This window comes from Triturus cristatus, chromosome 6 (genome assembly GCF_964204655.1).
Source record: "Triturus cristatus chromosome 6, aTriCri1.1, whole genome shotgun sequence".
Lineage (NCBI taxonomy): Eukaryota > Metazoa > Chordata > Amphibia > Caudata > Salamandridae > Triturus > Triturus cristatus.
In genome coordinates this window covers 1,229,132,531-1,229,159,405 of record NC_140589.1, presented here as the reverse complement: position 1 = coordinate 1,229,159,405, position 26,875 = coordinate 1,229,132,531, and the positions used below count along the sequence as shown (strand labels likewise).

General features: G+C 50.7%; 1 protein-coding gene across 2 annotated transcripts in view; it reads left to right on the top strand.

Annotated features, from left to right (window-relative positions):
- The window catches only part of TULP4 (TUB like protein 4), a 787,154-nt gene that overhangs the window by 668,039 nt on the left and 92,240 nt on the right, over nt 1-26,875 (top strand). For both annotated transcript variants that reach the window (XM_085612155.1, XM_085612156.1), the window contains 2 exons: nt 12,027-12,170; nt 21,489-25,777. In XM_085612155.1, the coding sequence (XP_085468281.1) occupies nt 12,027-12,170; nt 21,489-25,777 (4,433 nt within the window). The remainder of the gene's footprint in view (nt 1-12,026; nt 12,171-21,488; nt 25,778-26,875) is intronic.

Below are 26,875 nucleotides of genomic sequence, written 5' to 3'. Positions count from 1 at the left end.
AGACTGGCTAGAATTATTACACCGCTGGTAAGTCCGTGGCAGCATGGCTTCATACCAGGAAGGGGGACCACAGATCATATTCGCCGTGTAATATCACTATTTGATATAGCAGCGGCTTCAGGGGAGCAGATGGCACTTATATTGCTAGACGCACAAAAAGCGTTTGACTAGGTTGAATGGGCATACCTATGGGACAGTCTTCGGAAAAAGGGATTCGGTCCACGTATATTAACAGCTATAAAAGCTATGTACATCCAATCAGCTGCAAGGATCCAATTGATGGGTAGGGAAACAGTAAAGATTCAAATAGCACGGGGAACAAGACAGGGCTGCCCCAGCTCTCCTATCCTCTTCGCACTATATATCGATCCCTTATAAATGCGATAATACAATATCAAGATATCAGACCAGTTGTGGGGGGTTTACAACCATGGTGTTAGCTTATGCTGACGATATACCTGTCATCACCCCTGAACCAACCGGTGCATTAGAAAGGATTGAGGAGCTGGCCTTAGAATTTGGTAGGGATTCTGGGTATAGCTTAAATACAGACAAGACTAAGATAGTGTGCACTAAAAACAGGCCTTGCCAGGATCCACGCAGAACCAAAACTGCTACTTACCTTGGGATAGCTATATATCGGCTGAGGTGGACTCAATCTGGGATATTAATGCGGTATCTCTCGTTGAGAAGATAGGTAGAGACCTAAGGAGAATAGATAATCTACACCTTTCCATTATAGGAAGGAGCAACGTAATAAAAATGACAATGTTCCCCAAGGTTCTTTATTTACTTCGTTGTATCCCATTGGAACCAGCAAATACCTTTTTTAAGAATATTAACGGGATGTTTGCACAATTTATATGGAATTATAGAAAGATTAGGAGATCCATGATATACATGACACTTCCACAAGATAGAGGGGGGTTGGCAGTCCCTAATCTCCTATATTATGATTGGGCCATAATGATGCAGCAAATGGGCATACTGTTTAAATACAAGATCGAGCCAACCCTGCTAGGACAGGAGGAAACTCCATCTATCTTCGAACTCGCCGTGGTTGGTGCAGCACCCGGGCTTCTTCTGAGACAGCTGGAGGGGAGTTATTATAAAAAAAACTCGATGTAAGTTTCTGATGGCAGCTTGGAACGTTGGGCATAAAGTGTCGAAACATTTAGAAATCCCAAAGATACAAAGATATCTATCTCTGTGGTGCTCTTCGAACTTTCCTGCCCCATTATATGATGTAATCGGGAAAAGATGGGAACAGGCAGGAATTAATAGTATAGGTGGCATGCTTGATATGAACGGGCTTATTTTATTTATAGAACTCCAGGAGAGATACGGGGTGGAATCTAGCTCACTCTTTAAATATATTTAAATAAGGGAGACAATTCGACCTTTAGTTTCACAGGTTTTAAATAAGGGCAGAACACGGCTGTCTGAGCACTTGGTTTTTAAACAGTTAACCATTAAGGATTTATATTCCATTATGCTCAAGGCCAATGTGGATGACATCCTGAGAATCGAAACTGTATGGGCAGATACATTGGGGAACCCGGATGTAGACCTAAGTAGATCATTGTGGTTGTCTAAAAATGTGTTTTTATCAGCTAACCTAAAAGCACAACATTTTAAAACAGTTTTCAATCTATATTTTACTCCTGTGAAATTGTTTGCCTGGGGGAAGAGGGAAAACGACCACTGACCAAGGTGCACAAAAGGTCCTGCAGACATTGTGCATATGCTCTCTGAATGCACTAAACTTAATGAATTAAAACAGGGGGTTGAATCTTTCTTGCTTAAAACTATCTTACGACCAGTCCCGTTATCTCCAACATTGATGCTGTTAGGCTGAGATGAAACACTACAGTTGGAATCATCTCATGTTTGTTTTTGTTTTATGGTAACCGCAATTCTGCGAATTTTGATTGCAACAAAATGGAAGGACGCAGAGCCCCCTTCGTATCAAGCTTAGTATGCCAAATTGTTTTATGTATTTCATTTTGAGAAGGGTCTGTATAAATGTAAAGGCCCAAGGGCGAAGAAAAGAGGCATACAAGTGTGGGGTTCGCTCATTGAACAATAGATCACCGGATTTTTCTGTTTTTTGTTTTACTTGTATCATTTGTTGCTATAAGTACTATTTATGCTATGGTAACTGTAGGATTTGCTTTCCCGAGAAGAAAATGTAATACAAATATAAAAATAAAAAAATGGATGGATGGTGATCATGGGAGTCACGTTTGTAACTTAAAAGGACCCAACAGCTATTAATAAATCTACAGAGCTCCAGTTTTCTAGCTAACTCTTTAGTAATTATTGATCCCAGCAAGGCATTGAGGGAAGCCTAGGGATTGAATGAGAAAAGCATTTATGAATATGGGAAGTAGTACCCAAAAAGTACTTCTTTACATACTCCAAAATGCCTTTTTGAGCAAGCGCCTATTCTAGTTCTTACAGAAGTGATGCACACCAGTGAATCATAACATTTTGAAAGGCTTGTGGTGAGAATTATATCAAGATGTGTTTGTGCTAGGATGTATCTACAGCAGCAAACATATTGGCAAATGTAGCTTCATCGATGCTCCTTTGGAACCAGAGGCTTACACGCAAGAACATATTAAACATTAAGCAATACTTAAGACAGACAAAAACTGAAATGGTGTTTTGCAAAAACTTAAAAACCTGGTTGTTCAGATAGGCTTTTCTCCGACTCCTCTGGACTGCGTTATGCTTTTGGATCATTGGAGCTAGACCTCCGCGCCAGGACAATTCGGTTGAAGTAGCCAAGTGCTATATAATTTTTTTTTTTTTTTTTTTTTTTTTTTAAAGACCTTTATTGAGAGATACACAATACACAGCTGACAACCTACAACCCAGTGGGCCGGCAGCGGAAGTAATCTTATAAGTGTAGCCAGATAACACAGCCCTGTGCCGTCAACCCGGGGGTACGGCGGCGTTAATAAACAAGTGTATCAAATTGTAGGGAAGAAGGACATATGTCTTAGGTCTTAGTTTCTCTTAGAACCACTTTTAACACAAGCATGTGCCCCAACAGGCGTAAACGTATCTAACAGTCAAAACTCCCCCACCCTTCCAACTAACGGTCCACACTGTACGCACCGTAGACCTGTACTTCCCGGTGGTGCGACCTACGCATCACTATCTTAACCCTCGGAGCGTCAAGAGCAGTGGTATATTACACATCCCCGGGGTCTGCCTGCTCGACAGATGGAGGCATACAAATGCCCCCTCTGAAATCATTCCACTTGGACCACACCTCGACCCACTTAAGGGGGCACCCTCTCGCCACATAGACGGTCTTTTCCTGCAGCATGCACCAGTCCATGTCTCTGTTCCAGTCTGACAATGTGGGCGGAATAGAACTTCCCCAGAGTCTAGCTATGTTCCTCTTCGCCACCATTTGCCCGAGCGTCACCCAGAGCCTCCCCTTTGGTGGCAGGTCCGTTGGCTCCCAGATATTGAGGAGGCACCTCTTAGCCTCCAGGCGGATCTCCACCTCCCACACCTCCTCCATACACCGCACCACCCTTCGCCAGTACCTCTGAACCTTCGGGCAGCCCCACAGCACATGGAAGAAGGTACCTGTGCCACCACATCCCCTCCTACAGAGCGCTGTGTCCGCCCTCCCCATTGCGTGAAGTCTCGTACAGGAGATGTATACTCTATGTAAAATCTTCAATTGGATAAGCCGCAGTCGGGATGATATTGCGACCTCCCGCGGGGAAGCCAAGGCATAAAGCCACTCCTCATCATCTATCTCTAGGCCTTCGGCCACCCATTTGTCTCTGAGGGGGATAAGCATATCGGGGGGATTGTTTTTTTTTTTTTTTTTTTTTTTTTTTTTTGTAATTCTGTGGTGATTTATTTTTTATGGTATCAAAACAAATTAGAACACATAACTTGGTGATGTGCAAATTTTACATATTTTTGCTGAAACCCAATTTCCAAAAATTGTTTATGCACTATTATCAGTAAAACTACTTGTTCGTAGGAAAGTTTTGTGGCCATTTCAATGGAAAATGTGCAATCAGTAAATAACAATGCACTACCATATCATGCTTTGGTAATATATTTATGAAAAGTGAGTTTTTAAACATAAACTGGGAATTATTACTGCTCCTGCCCAGATGACAATGCTATTAGTGACCTAAGAGGCAAGCCAGCAATCATGTGTACCCTATATATGGGCTTGATTCTTGTTATACATAAATTTAGTCTAGGTAATAAAAAGAGTTTGTTTGTAAAGCAGAAATAGTGAACCTGCATATTTCTTTTTTTTTTTTTAAATTTTATTGAAACAATAAATCAGTTACAAGCATGGGCCTACAACCACCAGGGCCGGCCGCTAGATTCAGAAAGGATCGCACATTAGTCAAGGCAGTAGGCGACACCTGGGGCCCAGCCCCATAAGTGGCTCAGGATAGCTCGAGAAAGGCAGGAGACATACATTTAACATAAATAACAACAAAAACAAAAGGCGAGGCATACGGGCAGAAAACGTGGGTCAGGCTACATCCGGGGGACTTTAACTCCAAGACTTCAATTAGCTATCAACAGGAGGGAGTACTGAAAGATCGGGGGGGGGGGTAACGGGAAAGGAACATCTATATTATCACAATCAGTTGCGAGGAACCATCAAGGGTCAGGGGGACAAAGCAATATCGGTGTCCACCAGGGGGGGCGTACAGATACCCCCACGATATACGTTCCATTGCCCCCAAATTCTACCCCATGCCCCGGGTTTACCGCGGGCCACATATACGGTCTTCTCCCTAAACATACACCAGTCCATGTTTTCCTTCCATACTGACACGGTGGGTGGCCGCTGGGAGCCCCAAAGCTGCGCTATATCCCTCTTGGCAATCATGTAGCCCAGGGCCGCCCACCGAGTCTGCGCCGCGTTATAATCATTGGGCTCCCACACATTCAAGACACAGCGACGCACCTCCGGCAGCAGCGCCACCCCGGTGACTTGTCCCATGACCCCATGAACCCGACGCCAGTATTCCGCCACCTCCCGGCACTCCCAAAGGATATGGAGAAAGGTGGCACTGAGCCCACACCCCCGCCTGCAGAGCCCATCCTCCGAGAACCCCATCGAGACCAGACAGGGGCCCGTAACATACACCCGGTGGAGAATCTTTAGCTGAACCAGGCGGAGGCGGGCTGGAATGGCAACTTCCTTGGGGGATGATAGTGCGGACTGCCAGTCCTCGTCGTCTAATTCCACCCCGTCCCCCGTCCACGTCTCCCGAAGGCGCACCAATAGGTCAGCCCGAGTATTAATGAGTTTTTTATAGATTAAGGAGATAGTACTGTCGGGAACATGACCATCAAGTATGCGGTCCTCGAGGGGCGAAGAGGCCGGGATCTTGGTCCCCTCCCCAAAGACAGAGAGCAGGGCGTGCCGAACCTGGGCGTATCGGAAGAACTCCTTTTCCGTGAGGTCGTATTCGCTCTGGAGCGCCGCGAAGGTCTTAACCGCGCCCTTCATCCATAAGTCTCCCACTCTACTGATGCCAATCGTGTCCCAACGGTCAAAACCCTTCGTTGTCCAGAGGCTTCCCAGTCGGTCGGAGGCAAATAAAGGAGTAGCGCATGTCAGTCGCTCACTCCAGCCCATGGCTACGTTGGCCGCCTTCCAAATCCGTACCGCGATCTTAGTGGGGCCCGTCAAGGTCCGTCCAGCCGAGCGGGAGTAAAGCGCCCTGTTATAGTTACCGCCGGGAAGCAGGAATTTATCCATCTCATACGCCGGGTTCAAGCCAGGCGCATACGTGGCGTGGTTAATGGCTGATAGCTGTGCGGCCCAGTAGTACCTGCGAATGTCGGGAAGCGCGATGCCCCCGTCGTACCAGGGGAGAGTGAGTTTGGCCAGGGCGATACGCGCCCGTCCGTCCCACACCAGTCTCCTCTGCAGGCTCTCTACTTCCCGAAAGTAGGCCACGGGAATGATGTCGAAGGAGTTCTGAAGTGCATAGAGGAACCTGGGAAGGGACATCATTTTAAACAATGCGGCCCGACCCAGTGGGGACAGGGGCAGCCTACACCACCGAGCCGTGTCTTCCCTCAAACGTCGAAGTGGAAGCAGGAGATTGTGCTCATAGCGAGCTACTGGGTCCAAGGAGATGTGTATCCCCAGGTATTTAAAGCCGGACAGAGATATTTGGATCGGAAGCCGAAGCGGCAGGAGAGGGGGGCCACCGGAGATAGGATAGACACAGGATTTAGACCAGTTAATCGTGAGACCCGAATTTCTCCCGTAGGAAGTCAGAACATCGAAGAGAACGTTAAGCGACTGCCGCGGCGAGGTAAGATACAGGAGGATATCGTCAGCATATAACGAGACCCGATCCTCAAAGCCCGGGGCCCACCGGATCCCCTTGATCGAGGGCTCCCAGCGGAGCCAAGCGGCGAGGGGCTCCAGGGCGAGAGCAAAGAGCAGAGGGGACAACGGGCACCCCTGCCTCGTACCCCGACCAAGAGCGAAGGGCCGAGAGACCCGCCCATTAACCACCACCTGAGCCATGGGTCCCGTGTAGAGAAGCTTCACCCAGCCAAGAAATCCCTCCCCAAAGCCGAATTTGGTCAAAACAGCCCAGAGGAATGGCCACTCGATAGTGTCAAAGGCCATCGTGGCATCTAAAGAAACCAGCACGGCCGGTTCGGAGAGGTACTCTGCCCTGGCGAGGGCGCCATGGAGACGCCGCAAGTTGAGGGCAGTGTTGCGATGTGGGATGAAGCCGCATTGATCAGGATGAATCAGATCGCAGATGACGCTCAACAAACGATTGGCAAGGACTTTAGCCAGGATTTTAGGCTCTGCATTTAGCAGTGAGATAGGCCTGTAAGAGGCACAGCTGTCCCGTGGCTTACCGTCCTTGGGGATCACGACTATCGTGGCCAGTCGCTGGTCGACCGGAAGGGAACCGGCCTCGAGGGACTCCTGAAACATACGACGGAGGAAGGGCGCTAGTTTATCCGGGCGCAACTTATATAATTCGATAGGTAGACCGTTGGGACCCATGGCCTTGCCCGAGCGAAGGGACCGAATCGCAGTCGCGATTTCATCTACCGACAAGGGAGCGTCCAGCTGCTCACGGTCCTCGGCAGAAAGGCCAGGCAAAGCAATGTCCCTAAGGAGAAGGCGTGAATCTTCCTCATCCCTATCAGTCACCGGGGAGTACACAGTCCGGAGGTGGTCGGCAAAACATTCCACAATCTCACCAGGCTCAGTCACACACACCCCATCCGAGACACGCAACTCCGGGACCACGCGATTCACTCTCTCCTTCTTATCCAGCCACGCAATCAGCTTTCCCGCCTTGTCCCCGGCATCATACAACCGACCCTGCTGCTCCCTATACATAGTTTTGGCCGCGTCAGTGACAAGAGATCTGTATGCAAACTGTTTCAGGTTGAGGGCGTGGAGCCCGTCCGGAGTGACACCCGCCTCCAAGGCCGACTCCAGCCCCGAGATGTCAGTCTCCAGCTTCACCACCGCCTCACTCCTGAGCTTCTTAGCCACCACTATCTGGGAGAGGGCGTGTCCGCGGACTACGGTTTTAAAGGCTTCCCACAGGGACATTGCAGACAACACAGACCCCTCGTTTTCAAGAAAGTATTGGTCCATAGCCTTAACCAGACTCTCGCGGGTAGTAGGGTCTCGCAGGTACCACGGGTTAATGGGAGCTATCCGCCCTGCGGACCGCGACTCGGTGTCAAAGAGAAGCCACAGCGGGGAATGATCGGAGATGCCCCTCGCCAGGTGCCTGACCTCTCGAATTCGACCCGTCTGCGCCGCGGGCATAAGGAAATAGTCTAACCTAGAGAGACTCCCATGTGCCCCAGAGTGAAAGGTGTATTGACATTGGGTCGGATGCATTAATCGCCAACTATCCACCAGGCCGAAGGTCTCCAACAGGCCACCTAGCCAAGCCTGGGCAGCGGGGAGGGCCCTGGGTGGGTGACGATCCAGGTCACCCGAGACCACCGAATTAAAATCCCCGCCCATAAGCAAAAGGCCATCCGGAAGTTCAAGCAGCATTCGACCCAAGTCCGCGAAGGTGGAGTTCTGGAGGCCCGGTGGGACGTAAATTGAGACCAGGGCAAGGGGATGCCCCTCCCACCTCCCAGTCAGACAAACATAACGCCCTCCGTCATCTGAGACCACCCTCGTGATCTCCAACGGAAGTGAGGATCGCAGGAGAATGCCCACCCCCCTGGAGCCAGTTGTGTAGCCAGAGTGAGCCACGAGGCGGTATCCCCCCCTGTTCATTGCATGGCAGACATTACCAACCAAATGCGTCTCTTGGAGAAACACCACATCAGGAGTCAGACGACGCAAATACTGCAGAACTACACCCCGTTTGATACGGTCCCCCAACCCATTGACGTTCCATGACATCAGCTTCAACCCGTCCCCCCCCATCCCCTCCAATAGATCAGAGGTCCCCCCGCAAGTAGCACAAGTCCCAAAAGTGGAAGAAAATCAATACCTCACCCTGCAAACAAAAACCACACTACAAAACAACCCCTCCTTCCCCCCCACCCCCCCCAACACCCAACTCCCCCCACCCTGCACCCCTGCGGGCCAAAAAACCCCCCCAAATTGCAGTGTGCCTGTCGCCCAACTAACCCCAGTCTACAAAAAGACCCCGGAGGAGGAAAGGGACCCGTCCCCGCCCGCCCCCCATACAGGTACTAGCAAAACACACTGAACCAAAGAAGTACAACCCAGCTGAGCAGTGCAAATTGGCAAAATCAAGGACCGAAAGTCACTCCAAAGGGGATCCGTCACCGTTGGCACCCGCAGAGGGCCCGGGGCGGCCACCTCTGTCCGGCAGCGAGTCCAACCAGTCACTCACGGCCACAGGAGAGTCAAAGAAGGCAGTCCGATCCTCATGTTCCACTCGGAGTTTGGCAGGGTAGAGCATAGAGTACTTTAGGCCCAGCTCACGGAGACGACGTTTCACCCCCTGGAATCCCATCCGCTGCTTCTGGACAAGTTGAGTAAAGTCCGGATAAAAGTTAATGGATGAGTTCTCATGTCGAACCGGGCCGTGGACCCGCGAGGCCTGCAGAATCACATCCCGGTCTCTGTAGTAAAACAGTTTGGCCACGATAGGCCTCGGGGGGGCCCCCGGCCGTGGCCGCCCGCCCGGAACTCGATGAGCCCGTTCAACGGCAAAAAATTTACTCAAGCCCGCAGGGGTCAGCTGTTGGAGGATGAGTTCCTCGACCAGGAGGTCAACCGGGCGGTCGTCGGAGGACTCCGGTACGCCGATGACACGGATGTTGTTGCGTCGGGCCCGTCCCTCGAAGTCCTCCAGCCGCCGGGCCATCTGCTCATTGACCACCTTGATGTCGCCAAGCGCGGCCTGCAGGTCCGACACATCCGCGCCCAGGGTGGAGGTCCGCGCATCGAGAGTTTGAACCCTCTCGTTTGTTTTGGAGAGGTCCGCCCGTATTAAGGTGACATCAATCGCCACCGTATCGATCTTGCGGGCCAGGGCCTCGTATTGCGTGGCGATGGTCTCCCTGATGCCATCAATGGCGCCCATGATGTCCTGTAGGGAAAGTTCCGAAGAGACGGATGTGCCACCACCGGCGACGTCTGAGGGGGGACCGGCCGTTCCAGGAGAGCCTCTGCCCTGAGTGTAGCGGTCCATGTTGTTGGTCTGGACCGATCCTCCACGGAGGGAGGATTTAGTCTTACGCCCCTCAGGGCCCCCCTTGCCCCCCATGCGGCCACGGACTCCGAGGGGGACTGCCGATCAAAAGTAGTTGGGGTACCGGCCCTGGAAACCAGCGCCTCACCCGAGGCCACAATATGGCGGTGCAGGGGGACCCAAGGCGAGAGGCACTCTAGTGGCAGGTGGAGACAAAGCTTTGTGCAGAGCTTAGGGAAACACCCCGCCACCTCAATCGCTTCACCGGCCAGCCCCCTGAGGTCTGAAAGTGAAACCGAAAGTGGCCAAGCGGCCCCTGGCCCCGTGCCACAGCCGTTGTTGTTCAACTGCGACACGGCCCCACGGCCCACCTTCGCCCCGGGCACCTCCGACGGGTGGGTCCCAAAAGTTCAAACAGCGATATTTCAGGATTCCCGGGTCCGATTAAATTCCTGAAAAGAGATACGTGCTCAGCCGGTCGTCATCTCCCAGATTCCATAAACCAAATCAGGATATTGTCAGGATAAATTCCGAGGAGCAGCGAGGGTCCGGGGAGCCCTGTGCTCACGCGACCATCTTGGATGCGCGCTAGGCTCCTCCCTCCATCGGGGGGATTGTTAATAAGTTTTTTGTAGGTGAGGGATATGGCTTGTTCCGGGAGGTGTCCGTCCAGCAGCCTGTCCTCAAGCGGGGAGGCTGGCGGCAGTTTGGTCTCAGGAGGGATGTTCGACTGTAGGGAGTGACGCACCTGCAAATACCTAAAGTATTCGGTTTGCGCCAGTTCATATGTTTCTCGCATTTGCGCAAACGTGCGGATCCCTGTAGGGCCCCAGATGTCCTTAATTTGAGAGATGCCAATTAGGTCCCAGTTTCGGAACCCCTTGGTGCGTCCCAGATTGCCCAATATTTCGGAGGCCCAAAGTGGTGTGGCCATTGTGAGGATTCCCGACCAGCCGAGCTTCTTCTGCGCGGTGCGCCAAATCTGTACCAAATGGAGCGTGGGTCCGGTAAGTCCACGCAGACCTCGTCTCGAGTAAAGCGCTATTTCGTAGTTCCCTCCGGGAAGCAGCCATCTATCCATGCCGTATGCTGGGTCGTTCCCGTCCCCATACGTCCCTTGGTTTATTGCGGATAAATGGGCCGCCCAATAATATTTACGGATGTCGGGAAGGGCTATACCGCCATCGTACCATCCCAGGGTGAGCTTAGCCAGCGAGATTCGGGGCGCCCCGGCCCAGAGAAGGTCGCAGAGAGCAGCCTCGATGGCCGCGAAGTAGCTGTTCGGGACCAAGTCCGGGTAGTTTTGCAGCGCATATAGGAACCTAGGAAGCGCTAGCATCTTAAACAGGGCTGCCCGGCCCAGCAAGGAAAGTGGCAGGTGCTGCCAGGATTTAGCCTCTCTTTGGAGCCGCTGCAATGGCGGCTTGAGATTGTGCTCGTATAGCTTGGCCTTATCAGCGGTGATGTAGACACCCAGGTACTTAAACCCGTCCTCTGCCACCGTAATAGGACAAGTGTCCGGGAGCCTCGGAGGGTTCCCACGCAGGACGTATAGATGCGATTTGGCCCAATTGACCCGGAATCCGGAATTGCGACCGAAACTAGCCAGAATGTCGAGTGCCACTATTATCGACCCTCGCGGCCTGGAGAGATAAAGGAGTATGTCATCAGCGTATAGGGATATTCTATCCTCCCACCCCTCCGCCCATGCTATGCCCCTTAATGCGGCATCCTGCCTTATCCAGGCTGCGAGTGGTTCAAGGGAGAGGGCGAAAAGAAGAGGAGAGAGGGGACAGCCCTGCCGTGTCCCCCGTTCCAGCGTGAAAACTTCAGACAGCTTGTTGTTTACCAGCACCCGCGCCAGGGGTTCAGCGTACAGCAGCCGCACCCACGCTATGAATTGAGGCCCAAAGCCTAGTTTGCGCAGGACCGCGAACATATACGGCCACTCAAGGGTGTCGAACGCCATGGTGGCGTCCAAAGAGACCACCACCGCGTCCTCCTGCAGTCTGTGGCGCTGCCCCAATACCCCATTCAGTCGCCTGATATTGAGGGCCGTGTTGCGGTGGCATATATAATTGTTTTTAATTATTATTATTACAACACAGTGCTGACAGGAGAAAAGGCCTTTGTGGTTGTTCGAACTCATAGTCCGAAAGATGTTTGCTTTTAGAAATGTACCTTCTAACCACATTCTCAAGTAGAAACCTTTTGTTGTCCTTATTTGTAGATGACTTTATAAATGTCATAAAAACAGTTAAGTAGTTCTCTGACAAGTTTTGCTCTTTTCATTCTCCTTGTTTTCAACAATATTCTTATGACTTTTAGTTATCTATAAGACCAGCTTGCTGCATCTCCAGCCACGTCAGATGACAATTTACCTCCCAGAAGTGCGAAAAATTTCTATGGACTACATCAATTTGCCAGTGTTTAACCCCAATGTTTTCAGCGAAGATGAAGATGATTTACCTGGTAAGATGACTTATGTACCGGACATTGTATTTGGTCAGATCATTTCCGATAATGTGTGTAAAGCAAAAAATGTGCAGCCACCCACTCATTTTAAAAGGGAAAATCAGAGAAAAATTATTTTTTCAGTTGTTATTTTGATGGTGATGAGTTAATTAGGGAATCCAAGCTTCAAGTCATCTGCTTTGCCAAATGCAATTCATGTTGTCTGCTCAGTGTTTTTGATGGTATTGCACGAAAATAGATTTTAAATTGTTATCTCCAAGAGAGATAAAAAACTATGCGGAAATATCCTGCAGAATGTTGACTTCCTCTAAGATTACCAGAAAGGATCAATAATGCTAACATGGAAAGCAATAAGAGTAATCCAGGCAACCCAACGCATGCCATCCCACCAATGAGCTCATTCCTTAAATTCTAGCATATTCATCTAGGTATTTAATGTGCCATTCTACCAGTCCTGCATTGTTGAAATTAAACCATAGTGGAACCAAATCACTTGATTAAAAGATCTCAAATTCTCATTACTGTGAAGCTTGTTAACATCGTACCCCACACAGGGTTTGATGCCCCTCGCAAATTGAACAAAAATGTTGCTTTTAGCTTAGAGTTGGAGCTTTGTCAATTTAAAATATTAGATTTGCCCCTTTGGTGATATAAAATTGTAGTTAACACAAATACAAAAGATATCATGTATACGTCCCTTAAAATCATAGTTTGACATATAGGTGATATATGCATTAGTCCCAAAGTCATGCGTTACTAAAACAATCATCAGCTTAAGTTAATTAACCATATGCACAATAGGAAGCCATGCTGAAAGCTCATCCAAATGCATTGCTCTTATCACTATTACAACCAACTTCGTGGGTAATTTATCTTGGCCAACTACTATATTTAACTTGAGAAAACTTATAGTGGCCCCATATATCTAAGCCTCACGGTGCAAAGAAAAAGATTATAACAACCAAACATACAACACACGACCCTGTTGCTCAAATTCACACAACCATTTTCGTAAGATTGGGTCGGAGTGGAGCACACCCACCATAAACCTTCCCTCCATACATAGAGTGCAGAGAGCATTATAAAAGAACCTATTTAAAGCATAACAACCCTCTCTGTTACTTTTATGGAGGAACCACCACTTGAAGCTTGCCCTGTGCTGACAGTTGGGTCATTAATTCATTGGGAATAGGGGCGATAATGATCCAGCATTTCATAATCGAGTCATTTTGCATCTGGTTTAATTAAACGCACACCCACCACAGCTCCAATTGATGTAGCTCCTTGCAGTCAATAAAGCACAGTTGAGTAGTACTGGAAATGTTTCGTTATTAGTTACTGTATCATGAATCCTTTCCTATAACTGTGTAATGTAGGGCAGCCCGAAAATATATGGGCTACATCTCCCAAATCCTGCTGCCGGTATTTAATTGATACTTATTTAGACATTTTTGATTACTTGGAAAATAAAATAATTCACATTTGTTTGTGCCAAGAGCAAGCTTGTAATACTTTTTTATGCTTTGGTGCCTGTAGGCAGAACCAGTAGACTCTGGAAATCTATTTGAGTGATAGAGGATGGAAATTAAGTGAAAAGCCTATTTACTGTGACAACAGGGGAAAAGATCCTTAGATGTCCATGGCCCAAAATTCTCAAAATAGTCTCGGCCTTCTGTTTCACACTGGGTAGCACTACTGACACTTCAGGAAACTCTTGAAACCAGAACTTTGTTTTGGCATTCAATAAGAAACATCTCTCCCAGGGAAGAATGACAGAATCTGAAAGAGACACGTTAGTGATAGATTCCTTACCTTAGAATATCCCCAGGCATCAAACTGTATCCGGAACGTTTTTTCGTTAGCAGTACCCCTGCGCGTCAGTAGGTGGCGTTGTGCGGCTCCGCGTCTGTCGCTGGCGTCGTATGCGCCGAGATGACGTCACGGAGACTACTTAGGCGCCACCCATGCGCGCTAACGTCAGTTCTTCCTTTTTCCGCGCCAGTAAGCGCAGATCCGGTTAAAGCACATACCTTAGTCGCTTTTTGACTAACTTTTTGCCTCCTGTAAGTTCGAGTTGGTGTCATAGAGATGCCTGGTTTTAAGTCTTGTGGGTCCTGCTGGCGCAATATGTCGGTGTCGGACCCCCACGACGTCTGTCTCTACTGCCTGGAGAGCGACCATGACTCCCGGGCCTCCATGGACTGTTTGGGCATGGCCCTGAAGGCCTTGAGGGAGCGGCGCCGGAAGCTGTTTGAGGTCCGCCACTCGTCACCGTGCCGTTCGCGGTCCAGGGGCTGCTCCAGGCAACGCTCGCGGGGCCACTATCCTCGCTCCTCGGGCTCCAAGTCTTCACCCTCGGATTCGGGTAAGTGACAACACAAAAAGAAGTCGAAGAAGCATTGTCGCTCTCCGACGTCCCCCCGTCGATCCCCGGATGCGGATGAGGGGGACAGGGGTTCTGCCCCTGCGGCTCCTTTGGAGCCTGGGAGTCTCGCGGCCTACCCACCTTACCTGGGTCCGTCAGCGACTCCCGGTCAGGTGCAAGAATTTCTTGCCACCTTGGACTGCCTGTTTAGGCCTCGGGCTTCCGCCAGCGTGCCCTTGGGGCCCCGCCGGCGCGTCCTTGGGCCCCGTGTCAGGATCCTGTCGGGCCAGCGGCTTCGGCGCCGCTGGATCCTGCGCCTCTGGCTCCGGCCACGGCGCCACAAGGTCCCGCGCTGCCGGCTCTGGCTCCAGCGCCGCCCTTGGCTCCGGCGCCGCAGTGGGTACCATTTGTCCCGCCCCTGCCCAGGTTCTCGGACACCTTTGCCACTACCTGGGATCCGCACTGGGACACGGCGCCGGTTCGGCCCTGTCCTGCGCCGTTTGTTCCTTCCCTGGTCCCTGCCCCACCACCTGTCCCGTCTGCGGCAGAGGTGGAGGATGACTGGGAGGGGTCCGAGGACCAGCTTTCTCGTCAATGTGGCTCCAAGCAGGACTGGGCGGACGAGTTAGAGGAGGCCGGGGGCCTCGATCTCTCCTCTGATCCGGGGTTTGCCTCTCCTCCACCTACCATGGAGGAGGGCGCCTCGTACACGATGGTGCTTCGTCGGGCCGCTGAGGTCCTCTACCTTGATCTTCCTACGGTGGCCCTGAAAACTAATCTCCTCACTTAGGTGCTCCAGACGGCGTCCACTTCGTCGGAGCTCCTGCTGCCATTTAACGACACCCTCACTGACGTCTTGCTGGGCACTTGGTCTCGGCCAGCCACATGGGCCCCGGTGGATAAGAATGTCGCCAGACGTCATCGCCCAGCGTCGGGTGACCCTGCCTTTCTGACCACTCATCCTACGCCCGAGAGCTTGGTCATCCAAGCTTCGACGTCCCAGAGTGCCTTTCCCATGGCTCCGCCGGATAAGGACTCTAAGAAGCTGGATCAGTTCGGAAGCGGTTGTTCTCTTCGGCCAGCTTAGGGCTGCGGTCAGTGAACACCGCATGCCTCTTGGGCTGCTAGTCCCACGCGGTGTGGGATGCCGTTGCACAGGTGTTGCCTCAGTGTCCTGAAGAGTCCCAAGCTGTGCTGTCTCTAGCTGTTGCCGAGGGTAAGGATGCGGTTAGGTTCGCCATTTGGTGTGGTTTGGACACTGCGGACTCACTAGGTAGAGCCATTTCTACGACTGTGGCGCTTCGTCGCCACGCCTGGTTGAGATCTACCGGGTTCTCGCCAGATGTACAAAGCTCACTCAGGGACATGCCCTTTGATGGCACCCGCCTGTTTGGCAATAAGGCAGACAGTGCGCTGGAGCGTTTTAAGGACTCGCGGGCTACGGTCAAGTCCTTAGGTCTTACCACGAAAAGCCCAGCCACTCCTGGTTTTCGTTCCTTTCGTGACAACGGCAGGAGCGCCCAGGCGCGTTCCTTCAGCAAGCCTGTGCAGACCCAGCTGCAGCGCGGACACGGCTTCCTCAGGGGTGGGTCTGGGAATCAGCGTGGGGGTCAGTCCACCTCCGCTGCTTCTGCCTCCAAACCTTCCTAATCCGAGCTTTGTGGAGCACCCCACGCCAGAAGGTGGCAGGATCCGCCATCACCTCCCCCACTGGCACACTATCACATTGGACACGTGGGTGCTGCAGATCATCCGCAAGGGTTACTCCCTTCCCTTTCCGTCCACCCCTCCAGCCATGCCACCTCAGTTTCACCGCATGTCAGGGGATCACTTGACGACTCTCCAGCAGGAAGTTACGACCCTCTTGGCCAAGGGGGCCATCGAGTGCGTTCCGGGGCCGGAAGTAGGGAGTGGTTGTTATTCCCACTACTTTCTGGTCCCCGAGAAGAACATAGGGGGTCTACGTCCCATCTTGGACCTCCGGAACGTCAACCGCTTCCTCCGGAAGGAGAAGTTCAAAATGCTAACTCTGGCTCAGGTCTTGGCTGCCCTCAACCCTGGAGACTGGATGGTAGCGTTGCACTTGCATGACGCATATTTTCACATCCCTGTCCTGCCGGCCCACCGGCGTTACCTGCGGTTCACGGTAGGCCACGAGCATTTTCAATTTGCCGTGCTCCCCTTCGGCCTTACCAGCGCCCCTCGGGTGTTCACGAAAGGGATGGCGGTGGTCGCAGCTCATCTGCGCAGGTCAGGGGTGTTAATCTTCCCCTACCTAGACGACTGGTTGTTGAAGGCGGGCTCACCCCAGACAGTCGTCTCCCACCTTCAGACTACGGCCGATCGCCTGCATTTGCTGGGGTTCTCCCATCAACATGCCGAAGTCACACCTGAGTCCCTCTCAGCACCTCCACTTCATAGGAGCGGATCTGGATTAGACGCGGTTTCGGGTTTATCCTCCCGAGCAGCGAGCCCGGGATATTCAGGCTATGATTCCGATCTTTCAGCCTCTATCCCGGGTTTCAGTCAGGCTGACCCTCCGGCTCTTGGGCCTGCTGGCCTCCTGCATCCTGCTGATGAAACATGCCAGATGGCATTTGCGGGCTCTGCAGTGGGACCTGAAGTTCCATTGGGCGCAGCATCAGGACAACCTGTCCGATCATGTCCAGATCTCGGAGGGCACTGCACAACAATTGCAGTGGTGGCTCATGAATCGCGATTGGGTCAATGACAGATACCTCTCCCTTCCCCAACCGGAGCACACAGTGGTAACGGATGCGTCCCTCCTGGGATGGGGTTGGCCACTTGGGAGAGGCGGAGATCAGAGTACTCTGGTCTCCGGCGGAGTCCCGGCTCCATATCAACCTTTTGGAGCTGCGGGCGATCCGACTTGCACTGAAGGCATTCCTTCCCTCTGTCTGGGGAAGTGTGGTGCAGGTGTTCACAGACAACACCACCACCATTTGGTATTGCAACAAACAGGGCGGGGTGGGGTCGTGGACCCTATGTCAGGAGGCTCTGCGCCTCTGGACATGGCTGGAACATCAGGGCATTACCTTGGTGGTTCAACACCTGGCAGGTTCTCTGAACGCCAGGGCAGACAAACTCAGCCGCCGGTGCTTGATGGATCACGAATGACGTCTGCACTCGGACGTGGCGCAAGGCCTCTTTCTACAGTGGGGAGAGCCTTGGTTAGATCTTTTCGCCACCAAAGAGAACGCGCAATGTCATCAGTTCTGCGCGTTGGAATTTCCAAGGCGGCACTCGCTCGGCGACGCTTTTCGGCGCGAGTGGAGTTGCGGTCTGTTGTACGCCTTTCCGCCTATACCACTTCTGCCCAGAGTGCTGAAGAAGATTCAGCGCGACCGGGCCCAAGTCATCCTTGTGGCTCCGGACTGGGCACGAAGATACTGGTATCCCGAGCTCCTCAGCATGGCTATCGATCCCCCGATCCGTCTGCTTCTTCGGGAGGATCTTCTGTCGCAGCAGCAGGGAACGTTCCTCCACCCGAACCTGTTCAGCCTCTACCTCCATGCGTGGAGATTGAGCGGCGACAGTTGACAGCTTTCGATCTTCCTCCCGAAGTCTGTGATGTCATTCTGGCAGCCAAGCGTCCATCCACTAAGACGGTGCATGCCTGCCGGTGGAACAAGTTTGTGGCGTGGTGCACAGCGAAGTCTGTGGATCCCCTTTCTGCCCCTCTTTCTAAAGTCCTTCTGTTCCTACTATCCTTGGCCCAGCAGGGCTCTGCTCTGGGCACTGTCAAAGGTTATCTTTCATCCATCTCCGCCTTTCTAAGGCTTCCAGATCAGCCTTCTCTCTTTAAGTCTCCGGGTTGTTAACCGTTTCCTGAAAGGCCTTACACACACGTTTCCCCCCATGCCTTTCGTAATGCCTCAATAGGACTTAAATCTTGTCTTGACCTATCTGATGTGCGCTCCCTTTGAGCCCCTGCATAACTGTCCTTTACGTCTTCTCACTCTCAAGACGGCTTTCCTGGTAGCTATCACCTCTGGCAGAAGAGTGAGTGAGCTCCAGGCTCTTTCTTTTAAACCTCCTTTCCTTTCTGTTCATCCGGACAAGGTGGTTTTAAGGACCCGTCCTTATTTTTTGCCAAAGGTTGTCACGCCCTTCCACATCGGGCAGACCATCACCTTGCCCACCTTCCTTCTGCCTCCGCATCCCTCAAAAGAGGAAGAGAGGCTCCACCGTCTGGACCCAAAACGTGCGCTCTCGTTCTATCTGAAGCACACACAGCCGGGTGGATGACCAGCTCTTTGTTGGCTACGTGGGCGCCAAAAAAGGTCGGACTGTGCACAAATGAACCATTTCTCGGTGGGTCGTTCTGTGCATCAAAGCATGTTACTCGTTGGCTAAGAAGGAGCCTCCTGTGTGGCTGCGTGCCAATTCTACCAGGGCAACGGCGGCCACTACTGCCTTGGGACGTGGCGTTCCCTTACAGGATATTTGTCAGGCAGCTACATGGGCCTCGCTGCACACTTTTACCAAGCATTACTGCCTTGACAGTCAAGTTCGGAGAGACTGCTTCTTTGGCCGTTCTGTTCTCCGTGACTTTCTGGTGTAATCTCTTCGCAGACCCACCACCGGGTTTGGTATTGCTGGGGTATCTATTCTAAGGTAAGGAATCAATCACTAACGTGTCTCTTTCAGATGCACAAGTTACTACTTGTGTAATGATATATCTGTAAGAGACATTAGTTAGTGATAGATTCCTTACCACCCCACCCATCCTCCCCGTTCTGCGAATTGATTTTAGGGTTAAGGTCATCCCTTTCAGGGTCCTAGTTTCATGGCACCAGTGGTCAGTTTCTTGCATGGCTCTGCGTTCCTGGCGTGGAAAGTCATGTACTGAGCTGACGTCAGCGCGCATGGGTGGCGCCTAAGTAGTCTCCGTGACGTCATCTCGGCGCATACAACGCCAGCGACAGACGCGGAGCCGCACAACGCCACCTACTGATGCGCATGGGTACTGCTTACGAAAAAACTTTCTGGATCCAGTCTGACGCCTGGGCATATTCTAAGGTAAGGAATCTATCACTAACTAATGTCTCATACAGATATATCGTTACACAAGTAGTAACGTGTGCTTTAAGACCTTCCTATTCATCCAGCTGATTGTACCCCTGTTAAAACAATTATTTCTTTCAAGATCACCTTTCATCAGTCTGCAAAACCCAGGAAAACATTATTACATTTATTGCTCCTCTTCGCTATTGGCCAACCTACAAAATAGTGCTGTTATTCCCATGCTGAGGATGCATGATTGGAATAGTTGTGCTTTTAGAAAGATATCATTAGTACTTATTTGCTATTCTCAGGCTATTCAGGATGCATAACATAATCTTGCTCTGCAGATAGAGTGCTCCTGCTAAGATCTCTTCAGTGCTCCAAGAAAGAGCAAAAGCCAAAGGAGCAAACACCAGCTCACTGCCCGCCAAGCTACACCTCACCCATTCCCAGAGCATTTCCATTCACCACCATGGAGGGTGGATTGGGTTATTTGGCGCTCCTTCTATCTCTCTCCATCCTCAGCCCTGTGTCAGGACATCGGCAGACTGTATCTTTGAAAGGAGATCCCCAGATAGCCACAATATCTTTAGGTACTAGAACTTGTAGGGAGAGGCTCTGCTATACTTGGGAAACTAATGGTTTAGTGAAATGTGTATTGGAACTTGGCTATAAAGAATTAGAGTGTGTGAATATTAGGTTTACGTAGAACCCAGATATATAAAAACAGGGAATGATTCTGGAGATTCATGGGGATTCTCTGAGGGGAAAGGTGATAGCTCAGCTCTTTCTGTTACCTGGATGTGCCACTAGATAATATTACAAAATGTTGTAAGTCACCAGTAGAGCATTGCCATGGTTTGCAGAAGTGCCTAAACACCCAAAACAAAAGGCATTTCTGGAGTTGCGAGAAGTAGTAACTTGGACCTTGAGAGACAAGTTGAAAAAGCAAGACCTGTGCTATCCTAGTAGTGAAGAGTACAGAGAGCCCACGCATGCAGAACTGCCAGTGTCAGATAACAGTTCTTGAGTCCGGAAAGGCAGAAGTGATTTAATTGGATATTCAATAAAACTGAAGTCCCATTAGAGGAGACCGAAAGACATTTCAGTGCCCCATCTCAGGGAGCTCACAGGGCAAGTAACGGCACTAGCTCATGGGGAGAACTTTCAAAAGACTAACCAGTGAGGTTTAGAGAGTTTACACAGTTGGTCTCAGTAATAGCAGAGACCAATGACAGCAGAGCAGCACTAAAGCAAAACTAAAGCAAAACCGACAGCATTGATATTAGTGTGTCTTCTGGAAGGCTGCTTAAGTAGCACCCTTAGAGCCATTGAGCGCTTTGTGTACGAGTTAAATAGTTTTTAAGTTGCTGCTTCTCTGGGAGCCAATAGTGAGATTTTAGGGGCAGGTTTGATATACTTGTGTTGTTTCAGGTCAAACAGCATGTAAGCTGTGTAATTTTCAATGCGCTGGAATTTTTGGAAGTGATGTGTTGGGGAGGCCTAAATAGAAAAACAAAATTAGATTTTACTCAGTGAAGTGGAACGATTTTCAAACATTTTTGTCTATTTGTGTGTGCTTTTTACGAAGACGAATATTTTAGTCATTTATTTTATTGAAAGTATTTTCGATTTTTAATGAAACTTTAAAGCCTGTAATGTTTCTTTCCTCCTTACAAACTGGATTTGTTATCCTTTTATGCTGTGTTTATAACCCACTCACCTCCTGCAAAATTGCTTTAAGGGAAGATTTGCCCCTCAAAAGAGAGTCATTGAACAGATGTCATTGATGTTTGTCATTGGACTATTGGATATTTTCTTCTTTACTTTGTGTTAATTTGGACATACTTTACTTTTAAAAACACCTGCTTCACTGATCCAAGTGTTATTGTAAGATGTTTGTTTTTCTATTTGTCTTGCAGTGACTGGAGCATCTGGCATTCCTGAGAACAATCCACCGTGCACTGTGAATATCCCGATCGCCCCTATCCACAGTTCTGCTCAAGCTATGTCACCTACTCAGAGCATTGGATTGGTCCAGTCATTGTTAGCTAATCAAAACGTACAGTTGGATGTTTTGACCAATCAAACATCATCTTCAGGATCTACAGACCATGGGGGAGACCCTAATATACAGTACCCAGTGGCAAACCGCTACTCTAATCCCGGACAAGTTATTTTTGGCGGTGTTGAAATAGGACGTATGATACAGGCACCTCCTCAACAGCTTTCCTTCTCAACGCCCCTTCAACAACACCCCTTCCAGGTGCCGCCTCAACAGCATTCATTCCAGGCACCACCTCTACAGCATGCTCTCCAGACACCCCCTCAACAGCATCCCTTTCAGGTATCTCCTCATCAGCATTCTGTCCAGGCACCCTCCCATCAGCATCCTCTCCTGGCACTCCCTCAGCAACATGCCCTCCAGGGACTTGCTCTACAGCATGGCCTTCAGGGGCCAATTCAGCAACATGGACACCAGGGGCTGCCTCAGCAGCACAGCCACTTAGGGCCGCCTCAGCAGTACGGCCACTTAGGGCCACCCCAGCAGCATAGTCAGCAGGCGCCGCCTCAGCAGCACGGCCACCAGGTGCCGCCTCAGCAGCACGGCCACCAGGCGCCGCCTCAGCAGCATGGCCACCAGGCGCCGCCTCAGCAGCACGGCCACCAGGGGCCGCCTCAGCAGCACGGCCACCAGGGGCCGCCTCAGCAGCACGGCCACCAGGGGCCGCCTCAGCAGCATGGCCACCAGGGGCAGCCTCAGCAGCACGGCCACCAGGGACCGCCTCAACAGCACGGTTATCAGGGGCCACCTCAACAGCACGGTCACCAGGGGCCACCTCAGCAGCATGCTCAACAGGGGCCACCTCAACAGCACGGCCACCAGGGGCCGTCCCAACATCACGGCTACCAGGGGCCGCCTCAACAGCACGGCCACCAGGGGCCGCCTCAACAGCACGGCCACCAGGGGCCGCCTCAACAGCACGGCCACCAGGGGCCGCCTCAACAGCACGGCCACCAGGGGCCGCCTCAACAACACGGCCACCAGGGGCCGCCTCAACAGCACGCCCACCAAGGGCCGCCTCAACAGCACGGCCACCAGGGGCCGCCTCAACAGCACGGCCACCAGGGGCCGCCTCAACAGCACGGCCACCAGGGGCTGCCTCAACAGCACGGCCACCAGGGGCCGCCTCAACAGCACGGCCACCAGGTGCCGCCTCAACAGCACGGCCACCAGGGGCCGCCACAACAGCACGGCCACCAGGGGCCTCCTCAACAGCACGGCCATCAGGGCCCTTCTCAGCAGCACAGCCACCAGGGGCCCCCTCAACTCCACGCCCACCAAGGGCCATCGCAACAGCACTCCCTTCCAGTACCACCTCAACCTCACATAAACCAGGTGCCACCTCAACAGCACACCAACCAGGCGTCACCTCAACAGCACGCCCACCAGGCTCCCAGTCAACAGAATGCCCACCAGATGCCTCCCTCTCAGCAGCATGCCCATCAGGTGCCTCCCTCTCAGCAGCATGCCCATCAGGTGCCTCCTCAACAGCACATCTACCAGGTGCCCTCTCAACAGTTTTCCCATCAGATACCCCATCAACAGAATGGCCACCAACTGCCCTCTCAGCAGCATACCCACCAGGCTCCTCCTCAACTACACACCTTTCAAACTACTTCTCAACCACACTCCCTCCAGGCACCTTCTCACCAGCACACACTTCAGGCAGCCCCTCAACAGCCGCCTCTCCAAGCACCCTCTCATCTCCACCCATTGCTGTCTCACCCTCAGCAGCACCCCCTCCAAGCACCGGCTCATCAGCAGCCTCTCCAAGCGCCCCCTCATCAACACCCTCTCCAAGCGCCCCCTCATCAACACCCTCTCCAGTCCCTCCCCCATCAGCACCCTTTTCAAGTACCACCGCATTCGCAGCCTTCCCAGGCCTCCTCTCAACAGCATTCTCTCCCGGCCCCTCCACACCATCAACAGGGTACAGTCCAGATGTCAATAGTGGATCATGGGGAAAGAGACCATGAACCCTTGCAGAAAGCTAAAATAGCACGACCATCTCAGTGTGCTGAAGCCGATGCCCTTGTTTTCAGCTCAGCACCAGAAATTCAAATGACAAAGATGAATCCTCCTCCTCCATACCCAGGCACTATTCCGGCCCCACCAACTGCAGCTCCACCTCCCCCTCCAATTCTACAGTCTTCTTTGGAACTTTGCCTCAAAAGGGGAGATTTCTCACTTTTTTCACCAGGAAACTACCAGACTCCAGTGGGTTATGAGAGGATAACAACATTTGATAGCAGTGGTAATGTAGAAGAGGTGTGCCGGCCTCGAACTCGGATGCTGTGCTCACAGGGCAACACCTATACTCTACCAGGCCCTGGCAGTTCTGCTACCTTGAGAGTTTCTGCCACTGAAAAAAAAGTTAAGCAGCCATGCACTAGTGCTACCCTGAACCGACTTACAGTTCCTCGCTATTCTATACCATCAGGAGATCCACCTCCATATCCTGAGATCGCCAGCCAATTGGCTCAGGGAAGAAATGCAGGTCAGAAATTAGACAGTAGTATTATCCATGCCACACTGCGAAGAAACAGCAGAGAGGCTGCCTTGAAAATGGCTCAACTAGCCGATAATCAGCGGGCTACTTTGCCGCATCCTCCAAAAGCGAAAAGCTCCGTTGTAACATCTCAGTTCCAGCAGAAGACCACTGCAGCTTTATATACCTGCAACCAGTGCAGTAGCAGTAACAACAACACTACCAATACAAATAGCAACACTATTAGTGCTAATAGATCTGATTTACCTTCAGGGAGTGGCGCTCATCAAAGCACCGTTATTGTGCATTCTGCAAGTACTTCACCTATGACCTCCCAATCTTCATACAATCTTTTAAGTCCTACGGAGAGCTGTCGAGATCGGACCGAATATATAAACTCTGCATTCACAGAGGATGAGGCACTTTCACAGCACTGTCAAATGGAGAAATCACTGAGACATAGAACACTGACTGAAGTTGGTCCGGGAGTGAAGCGACCACCTCCTTATCAGTGGGACCCTGTGGTTAATGAGGACATTTGGGTTCCCCAGGAAAGAACAGCCCAGAATTCAGTGTCAAACCCTCATAAGCCTCCCCCTCTGGCAATGGCACAGCACCAGTCTGTGGATATGACCCGCATTCCATTTGTTTCCCCAAAATCCCCAACTAGCCCTACTGGCACTTTCCAGTCTAATTATGGTGTTGGTCTTCCCTTTCCGGGAAACTACAACTCTCTTCCTCTTCAGGGAATGCAAGCCCCTTGCTCCCCCAAGGAAGCATCAGCCCCTATGCAGTTTGCACAACACGAACCAAACTTAGGGCTCCAGCCAGGCTACCCACCTAACCTTTCTTCTTGCCCAATGCCCCCTATGTATCCAGGAAGCAGCACTTGTTCTAATTTACAGCTTCCAGCAATAGCCTTGCACCCATGGAATTCTTATAATACTTGCCCACCTATGCAGGCCTCTACCGGTACTCTTTCTCCTAAACCTCACTCTGCAGTGGAGAAGCCTGCTGTATCGTCCCCACCAGCAGATTCACAGAGTCGCACAGGCACAGAAGTTATGGTAGAAACTGCAGACGCTTTTCAAGAGGTCCTGTCCCTAACAGAAAGCCCGGTGCCACAGCGGGCGGACAAATTTGGTAAAAAGAACCGTAAGCGTTTGGACAGTCGAGCAGAGGAAGGAAATGTGCCTGCAATCACAGAAGGGAAGGTAAAAAAGGAAGCAAGAACCTTGAGTGACTTTAATTCTCTAATCTCAAGCCCCAGGCTGGGAAGGGAGAAAAAGAAAGTGAAGAGTCAGAAGGACCAACTCAAAAGCAAGAAGCTTAATAAGACAAATGAGTTCCAGGACAGTTCGGAGAGTGAGCCAGAGCTTTTTATTAGCGGGGATGAGCTGATGAACCAGAACCAGAGCAATAAGAAGGGATGGAAAACTAAAAGGAACTTAAGGACAGGCAGCGAGCTGGATGAGTTCAAGTGCAGGAAGGCCAATGAGAAGGAAGATGGGAGGTTTGGCAGTCAAGGGTTTGTGTATGTGATGGCGAATAAGCAGCCATTGTGGAATGAGGCAACACAAGTGTACCAGTTGGACTTTGGAGGACGAGTCACTCAGGAGTCTGCAAAAAACTTCCAGATTGAACTGGAAGGAAGACAGGTAAGGCAATGTATTATGTTTGGTTGTGTGACGGAACAACAAAGCAAAATACTCTGCATGTTTTTACCACGCATATTTTACCACGCATTTTTTATTTAGAACACATATGCTTTTACAACGTATACCTTTACCACAAAAACCATGTTGTAAAGGCTGTTTCCTGTTATGTTTCATCTATTTGGTCTTGTAAAAAAAAAAATGCTGCTTTTCCACTCATACTGACTTGATCCCATTTCACAGAAAAAGAAAGGCACATGGGACTAGTTTTTAAAATGTTCTACCTTAAGTTCACCTAAGGATATTTGGAACATAATATTGAATCAAAATGTTGTTATCATGCTTTTTAAAATATATTCGTTTTTCAACGATTTTTCTTCATTCTCAAGTCGTGTGAACAGCACCATCAATCAGCTCTACTAGAAAAAAGTGTCTTAGCGTTTTGTAAAGAGACCAGGATGCATGAACTTTGCAGTAAAGTTTCTATTAACTGTAGGAATCTTCTGCATGCCTCGCCCTTAGGTCTACGTAGATTTCAGTTTTGCTTGGCCTTTTTATTTTTTTTATTAAATCATAGATAACAGCCCAATTTTCTTTAGAGTTGTTCTGTACATGCCTCTCACACTTCACTGATTTTGGTTAACCGTCACCAGCATGTTACTTGGAACTGAATAAAGGAGATCTTTCTCAGCCTGATGCCTGTGAGTACCCGGCCTCACATGTTGAAACAAGATAGGATTGTATTAAACACATCACTGAGGTCAGCACAAGCCTGTTATCAAAGAGTGCACTTCCCTATTGTCTTGGGAACTTTTCTCTTGTCATAAGGGATAAATGAAGCTCCTGGTTTACTACCAACCTGTGTGGACTCATAGATAAAGGTTCACTGCATAACCCTGTAAAATACTTTCAAGCTTCCTTTTCCCAGTTACAAGTGTGTCAGGCTACAGCAGTGAACTGAAAAACTAAAATCTCCACTCTCTTGAACGTCCCTGCTTATAAAACCATTTGAAGAAATTGGTTTGAATTCAAGCTTCCTTTTCCCAGCTACAAGTGTGTCAGGCTACAGCAGTGAAAGGAAAAACTAAAATCTCCACTCTC